Genomic DNA, 8,177 nt, shown 5'->3' on the forward strand with positions numbered 1-8,177 from the left:
GGTATTCTAAGTTTCTGGGCTAATATCCGCTTATCAGTGAGTGCATATCTAGTGACTTCTTTTGTGATTGGGTTACCTCACTAAGGATGTATTCAAATTCTAATGGTGTCTTTTTGAGAAATATATCANTGAGAATATGAATGTTTTATTACTCTATTTTTGTGGCTAAAGTTGTTTTTCTGTAACCTAATGTACAAAACACTACATTTTTCGAGTTTCAATTAGATGATTCCCCACATGTCCAATTTTCTGAATAGGACATTTATGTTAAGATAAATTAAACTTTTCCTGGTCCTAGATAGTTTTGGCTCATGTTTCATCACAGCAATAGAAAAGTTAAAACATCCAAAAGGTTATCTATCATGATCACTTAAGCTTCATTCTGGAGATGGAGGGATGTCACAATACATACAAGTCAATGAATGTAATGAACCATGCAAATAAACCCAAGGACAGAAACCACATGGTCTTTGTGGTTTCTTTGTGTGCCCTTTGATGGAATTCAGAATCTTTTTATTTGAAGCTCCTAGAGATTCTAGGAATACCGAAGAGATATCTCAATATAATAAAGGCAGGATGAAAAAACCCAAATTCCAGCATGAATGGCAGGGAGCTCATGAAATTCCATCCCCAGCTGAGGATGGTCAGTTGGCTGTTGTTGTCTGCTGGAGCAGGTGGACTGTGGGATGTGCTGTGGGATGTGGTTCCCAAGAGGCTATCTATGTTCCAGTAGAAAGCCTTATACGCAAGCGCATTCAGGAAGCACTGAGCAGATACAGTGGCTTTAAAACAAAGAGGAGCACATGAAATTGGGAGGGAAAAGCAGTGAGTTGAATAGGAGCAGGATGCAGTGAGGAGAGTAAGGATGGGTTCATTAAAAGTGAATTATATAAATGCACAAAACTTTCAAACGAAAGTAATTTTAAAAAGAGAAGTTAAATGTGTGGTTGTAAGATTTCTTTGTGTTTAAAATAAGGTTATCAATTTCAAAATCAGATTGTTAGGAAGTCTAATAGAAGTGCTTGTAGTGAATGCTAATATGTCAAATTAATTTATTTAGTTTAATTTCCCTACTCAAGGATGCATGTTTATTACAATGCATGAATGCTGCTGAAGATCCCTTTAGGAAGAAGCATGGAAGAAGCGTGGTCTATATTGACAGAATATCATGCTATCATGCAATAAATGCGAAGTCCTGAGACAGAAAAATGTGAAAATGAATTTTTAAAGGACAATTTTACTTTGAATTCAGGTTCTACTTGCACAGTAGATGCAAGTATAGGTGAAATCCAGTTGATAGAAGAGAACACAGAGAAAATGGGGGTCCAGGAAGAGTAGACTAGATCACAGTCTGTTAGGAACTGAAGTTTGACTGGCCTTTCCATATAGAGATGTCCTCACTGAAGGCCATGCCTTTCTCCCAAGTGGCAGGTAAGTTTGAAGACTCAAAGATGCATCTTCCTCACTGTTGGAGAACACAGAGTGATCTATGTACTGATGGTGTGAGGAGATAAGCTAGACCCAAGGATGTAGAAAGAAGAGGATGACATGGTGTCCATCAAAAGTCTCTTTTTCAGATATCTGCTTTCTACCTGTCCCTTCGTTTCAATTCTCATGGGCAAGACAGATGTGAAAAGGAGAATCCCTTTGCTCTTGCTGCCTGTGTAAGAGAACTGCTTTGTACAGTCTGAAAAGAGGACTTTCAGGTTATGGCGAGACCATCAGACAATGTCATGGACTTTTAGCAATGGAAACAAGTCATTTTACTTATGTCATAGTAACACATACATGTGTGGCCCTTTTGATGCCTGATGGACATTTTCTTGTTTTGGATTTTGGGTGTTGTTACATTCACTCTTGTTCTTCTTTGTGCATGTAAACCATGTCCCTTGTGTTCCCTTGCACTTAGTCCAAAGGACTTATTTCTGGCATCTCACAAATCCAAGGCATACTGTAGAAACAGGGTATATCATTCCAGTTCTTCCTGGAGTTTGAAGAGTCCCTTATGGTGGCACAGTCCTCCACTAAAATTATATTGTTGGGCTCCCCAGCATCCCAGAAGCTGTGAAGGAAAAACACAGGAGATCTTAAATATCAGAAACAGGAGGCTTAACATAGCAAACAACTTAAATATTTGTTATTTAACTATCATTTTGGGAGATGGGAATTATAATCTCCATTTTATCAACAAAGAAAACTCATTTGCCTATGTCATCAGCTGGTGGGACATTACTGGATTTCTATGCTGTTAGGTTTAAACTCAGAAAGGGGCATTGTGGTGAATACTGCTAGCCTGGCATATGTGTGGCCTCTGTCCTTCTACCTCATACCAATATCACTTTTTCTGCTCTGCCCGAGTTTGTTTTTCTGAGGCATCCTTCCTGTACAGTAAGCCACATCTCAGGTTTTAGGGCAGTCAAGCCCCTGAATTCATAGCTACTGCTTGATTTCAATGAAGACAAATAGTGAAAACCAACTGCAAACTCTAAAACTTGGTGTAAAAGGGGGGGAGAAAGGGAGAGATCTTGGTGGGAAAAGGGTCAGGGAAGGGAAGAGGGGAACATGATCAGATATTGGGTGGGGAAAACAGAACTGAAGTCTTGAGGACAAGCAGAAAGAATGGAAGCAGACAACCTTGGGTGGTAGGAGGTCGGGGGAGGGCGTTAAGCCCTCCAGAATGTACTAGAGAGGTGGAAATCTCTCAGGATTCAAAGGGAAGGCCCTCAGATGAAATGCCCTACAATGGGGAGAAGGAACTTGTAGAGCCACCTCCAGCAGAAAGACAGGTTATTAAGTACGGGATGGGGTTGCCATCTCACAGTCAAAAGCTCTGACCCAGAATTGTTCCTGTTGGAATGAACTGCAGGGACAAAAGTGGAAAACAGGCTGAGGAAAAGGAGGTCCAGCATCAGGCCCAAATTGGGATCCAGCTCATTGGGAGGCCTCAAGGCCTGACACTATTATTGAGGCTATGGTATGCTTACAAAAAGGGACTTATCATGACTGCTTTCTGAAAGACCCAATAAGCAGCTGAAAGAGTCAGATATTTTTCACCCAACCAATGGACAGAAGTTGCTGACCCCAGTGGTTGAATTAGGGAAAAGCTGGAAGAAGCTGAGGAGGAGGGTGACCCTGTAAGCAGACCAGCAGTCTTAGCTAACCTGGACCTCCGAGATCTCTCAGACACTGGGCCACTAACTAGGCAGCATAGTCCATCTGATATGAGGTCCCTAACACATATACTGGGTCTGGGTTCAGTCAGAGAAGATGCACCTATTCCTCGAGAGACTGGATGTCCCATGGAGTGGGAAGGTCTCATGGGGTGAGGGGTGGGGTGGGCGGGGACATTCTCATGGAGATGGGGTTGGGGTAGGAGGTATGGAATGTGGAACAGTCAGAGGGTGGACTGGGAGGGGGATAAAATCTGGACTGTAAAAAAGGATTAAATCAAAAAAAAAAAAAAGAGAGAGAGAATATTCTGTCTTTTCCAAGATACTGTTTTTCAATTATTTCTATTTTAGGGCAAAATATTCCATTTTACTCTTTTAAAAATCTGCATTGTAAGTCAACGATTCTTCAGTTCCTTATCACTTTCACCTAATATTTCTCTTTCATTCTTTTGGCAGTCCTAGGGAACGGGAAAGCTAGAAGCCTGTAACTCCCAGTTCCTTCTTCCTGCATCTAGTGTCACCAGTGATGAATCTAAACTTGAATCATTGTAACAAAAGCCAACCTGAGCAGTTCCCTCAGTATGTTCTCACTTTAAGACTACATGATGAAGGGAAATGCAAATCAAAACAACCCTGAGATTCCATCTCACTCCAGTCAAAATGGTTAAGATTAAAAGTTCAGGTGACAGCAATTGCTGGCGAGGATGTGGAGAAAGAGGAACACTCCTCCATTGCTGGTGGGATTGCAAGCTTGTACAACCACTCTAGAAATCAGTCTGATGGTTCCTCAGAAAATTGGACATAGTACTACCAGAGGACCCAGCAATACCTCTTCTGGGAGTATAACCAGAAGACCTTCTAACTGGAAATAAGGACACATGCTCCACAATGTTCATAGCAACCTTATTTATCATAGCCAGAAGCTGGAAAGAACCCAGATGCCCTCAATAGAGGAATGGATACAGAAAATGTGGTACATTTCCACAATGGAGTACTACTCAGCTATTAAAAACAATGAATTTATGAAATTCTTGGACAAGTGGATGGATCTGGAGGATATCATCCTTAGTGAGGTAACCCAATCACAAAAGAAGTCACTAGATATGCCCTCACTGATAAGTGGATATTAGTCCAGAAACTTAGAATACCCAAGATACATTTTGCAAAACACAAGAAAACCAAGAAGGAAGACCATCGTGTGGATACGTCATTCCTCCTTAGAATAGGGAACAAAATACCCATGAAAGGATATAGGTACAGAGACAAAATTTAGAGCTAAGATGAAAGGATGGACTATCTAGAGACTATCCCACCTGGGGATCCATCCCATCATCAGCCACCAAACCCAGACACTAATGCACATGCCAGCAAGATTCTGCTGAAGAGACCCTGATATAGTGGCCTCTTGTGAGGCTATGCCAGTGCCTGGCAAACACAGAAGTGGCTGCTCACAGTTAGCTATTGGATGGAACACAGGGTCCCCAGTGGAGGAGCCAAATGAAGTACCCAAGGAGCTGAAGGGGGCTGGAGCCCTGTAAGTGGAACAATATGAACTAACCAGTACCCCCTGAGCTCATGTCTCTAGCTGCATATGTAGCATAAGGTGGTCTAGTCGACCATCATTGGGAAGAGAGGCCCCTTGGTCTTTTAAACTTTATATGACCCAGCACAGGGCTATGCCAGGGCCAAGAAGTGGGAGTGGGTGGGTAGGGGAGAAGGGGAGGGGGAGGGCATAGGGAACTTTCGGGATAGCATTTGAAATGTAAATAAAGAAAATATCTAATAAAATAAAATAATAAGTTAAAAAAAAAAGACTACCTGATGAGACAGTTTTCCTGCAGAACAGTACTTACCTCAATGACTCTGTGAAAGGTGTACCATCCACCCATCGCCACTGACCTTCTACCACATGGTCTGTTAGTCCAATATAAAACTCTTTCCTTTTAGGTTTTGTGTGAAAAAGGAACTCCTAAGGAAGATGTAAATTAATAATAACTATTATTATTATTAATAATAATAGATGAAATCAAGTATTTTCATTCTGATGAAATGTTAAAAATAATTCGTTTTCAGAAGAGGTGAAACAGAATTGAGACTAGACCTAATAGATAAGCATGCTTAAAACTTTAAGATTATTGAAGGCTCTCTATTAATTTTTTTTTATTGTGAGAAACTACAAGTAACAAAATTCAACCTTCTAAGTTCTACAAGATTCTTAGTAACTCATTCTAAGATTCTCTATTGTTAATGACAACCACATAAGATGTATCTATTTATCATGAGAAATTAATCAGCCTGAAGACAACCTGTATTAGATGTTTGCCCCCATTTGTACAAAGTATCAATCAACAAAATATTATTCTAGTTTTAGCTTCTTACTCTCTCCCCATTCTAGTTAATATGGGAACTTCTCATTTAAATTAGCATTTTAAAGACTGTAGCAATGCTGAGAGAGAATTAAGTCATGAGGAGAAACAGTGACAGGGGCACATCTCAGCCCACACCATTGGCAAAAATTGCAGCTCAAACATCACAGGTTCAGGTAAACCTATCTGAAATGATCATGGCATCAGAACTGAAGAATTTATTGGCCAATTACCTGTTCTTCCTGTGTGTTGATAACCACCAGGTGAGCCCCCATGTCTGAGCAATTCCTTAAACTTGATGACCAGGTCAAGGTTGTGGTAGAGAAAAAGTAACAACTAGATTGATGATGTTTCCAGTTCAAAGGACAGCAATTCTTGACTGAACCTAGGAGGAGAAAGGCTTTAGACATTTCCCAGAAACTTTGCCAATGATTCTGTGTGCTGCAGATGGCTATACCTGATGCTTCACTGTAGCAGGAAAGCTCCTTGATAGTTTTATGTGGCTGTAAGTTCTGCCCAGAAATTTGAAAGCTGCGATACGTTACTGTAAGAGGAAAGGGAAGTGGTTAATGCTTTGTGTTCTTTTCAGTGCTGAAACCCCTGCCCTCCTGTTTTGTGGTCATAACAGTCGTCACAATGTTTTCCCCCATTCTCCCCTCCTTACTGGGATGCCCTTCCTCAAAGAAAGAGTAATTCATATTTGATGGCTTTCCTAACTTAAGAAGAATAAGCTTTATTTCTGATACATGTTTACAGAGCCTTCTGAGTCATGTCTAAGCATCTAAACCTTCTATCAATAAAGAAAATTATTGTGCCCTTCATCCTGACCATGTATCTCAGCTGCAGGTTAACATTCCATAGAGAGGGCTGACCTAATGATAGTGGTTTGAGAGGAAGAATTCAAGAGCACCAAGAGAATGGAAAATGTATACTGCAAAAATATGTAGAGATGACTGAAACTCAGTTATAGTTGAGTTTCTGGCTTAGGAAACAGCCTAGAGCTTAAGGATGGATAGGAAGAAAATTGAAATAAAATGATGCTATACATCTGGTCAAAAAGCCCACAGCAAAGAACATCATAGTCCCTAACTGAGCCTATGAATACCACTGCTACGCTAAATCACTGGTTCTCAACCTGTGGGTCTCCACCCCTTTGGTGGCCACATATCAGATATCTTGAGTATCAGATATTTATTTACATTACTATTCATCACAGTATCCAAATTACAGTTATAAAGTAGCAAGTAAGTAATTTTACGCTTAGGGGGCACCACAACATGAGGAACTGTTTTAAAAAGTCGCAGCGTTAGGAAGGTTGAGAACCACTTAGCTGAATTAACGTGGAGTGTGCCACCATTCCACAAGAGGAACCGGTATGTAACTGGTGAGGTAGAGCATATTCAAACCCTGGAAATCTCAGAACTTGAGAGTGGCAGGAGTAGAACTAGCCCCTTCCCTGTTTCCGTGCCTGCTTCAGAGCCTGTAACCAGGCGACCTCAACCAGGTGGTCAGTCATGGACCCCGCACCTAGAACACCTTTCTATAAAAATGAGGCATCCCAGTAGCCATAGCTTTCAGCCAATGACCTTTTCCCTCCTTGGATATTCTCATGCTCTTCCTCAAAACTATATAACCCTTGGTTCAGCCTGAATAAAGTGTATGCATTTAAATCCACCTCCCACAAAAGAAATACTGACAAGCTAAGATCGTCTCAGAGAGCTGCTTCATTAAAGATGTCAGGTCCCTAACACTAAGATTCTTAGCAAAGGCCTTCTCCACGCACACAAAGCCGACTTGATCCCAACCAAATGGGGATCCTGCCTGTTCCAGACTCTGCTTCAATCTTTCAGCCCAGCCTGCAGCAGCAACTGTCAGGGCCAAGGGAAGAGGCAGACTGTGGACCCCACGCTTTCAGGACTTTGCCTGGCCCTCTCCAAGCCAGTGTACCAGCAGCATCAGGACACCTTGAAGGGAAAGTGGAACCAGGAAGCGCAAATTAATATAGTGTCAAGTTGCCATTTATAAATTTGTGTTTATATCCATAGATGAATAAACACAACAGCCTCCATCCGCAGAGCCTGTCATTCTGGTGACTGGCAGAGGATGAAGAAGTGCAGGACCACACAAGGTGCTGAGAATAAATGGTGGATAGTGTTCATCTCTAAATATGATATCAATCACCCACTTTATGGCCCTGGGTACACTGCAGAAGAGGGAAAGAATGTAAGAGCCTGAATATAAGGAAAATAGTTGTGAAATGTCATCTTCTGGACAGGACACAGCTATTGCAATCACAAACCAACAGGGCTGTGCTGGGTTTGCCAAAGAATAGTTGGAGAAGGGTTCATCCTCTGTTGGAGTATTTCCTATTGATAGATTCAGGGAGTGGGGAAAATGCTCCCTTCAATTGTGTACTCTGAATGACTCTATCATTCTCCAATGGATGCTCTCCCCCAATCCAATGGGTGCTCTCCCCCAATGGATGCTCTCCTCCAATGGATGCCCTCCTCCAATGGATGCTCTCTTCCAATGGATGCCCTCCCCCAGTGATCAGACAGATGGCCCATGTTAAACCAAACCAAACTAAAACTAAACTGAACTGAACTAAACTGAACTGAACTGAACTGAACTGAACTGAACT

At 41.6% G+C, this 8,177-nt stretch overlaps 1 protein-coding gene across 2 annotated transcripts in view; it reads right to left on the bottom strand.

Moving 5' to 3' along the window:
- Positions 1-497: 497 nt before the first annotated feature.
- Clec4e (C-type lectin domain family 4 member E) overlaps positions 498-8,177 on the bottom strand; it is a 9,040-nt gene continuing 1,360 nt past the window's right edge. Inside the window, exons 3-6 of one of the 2 annotated variants that reach the window (XM_021190869.1) lie at positions 5,994-6,080; positions 5,770-5,921; positions 5,024-5,139; positions 1,043-2,062 (exon numbers count right to left, since the gene is read on the bottom strand). In XM_021190869.1, coding sequence (XP_021046528.1) covers positions 1,906-2,062; positions 5,024-5,139; positions 5,770-5,921; positions 5,994-6,080 — 512 coding nt within the window. In that variant the 3' untranslated portion in view covers positions 1,043-1,905. Of the gene's footprint in view, positions 2,063-5,023; positions 5,140-5,769; positions 6,081-8,177 lie in introns of both variants that reach the window. The other variant, XM_021190868.1, reaches the window with a different exon arrangement.

This window comes from Mus pahari, chromosome 2 (genome assembly GCF_900095145.1).
Source record: "Mus pahari chromosome 2, PAHARI_EIJ_v1.1, whole genome shotgun sequence".
NCBI classification, from domain to species: Eukaryota; Metazoa; Chordata; class Mammalia; order Rodentia; family Muridae; genus Mus; species Mus pahari.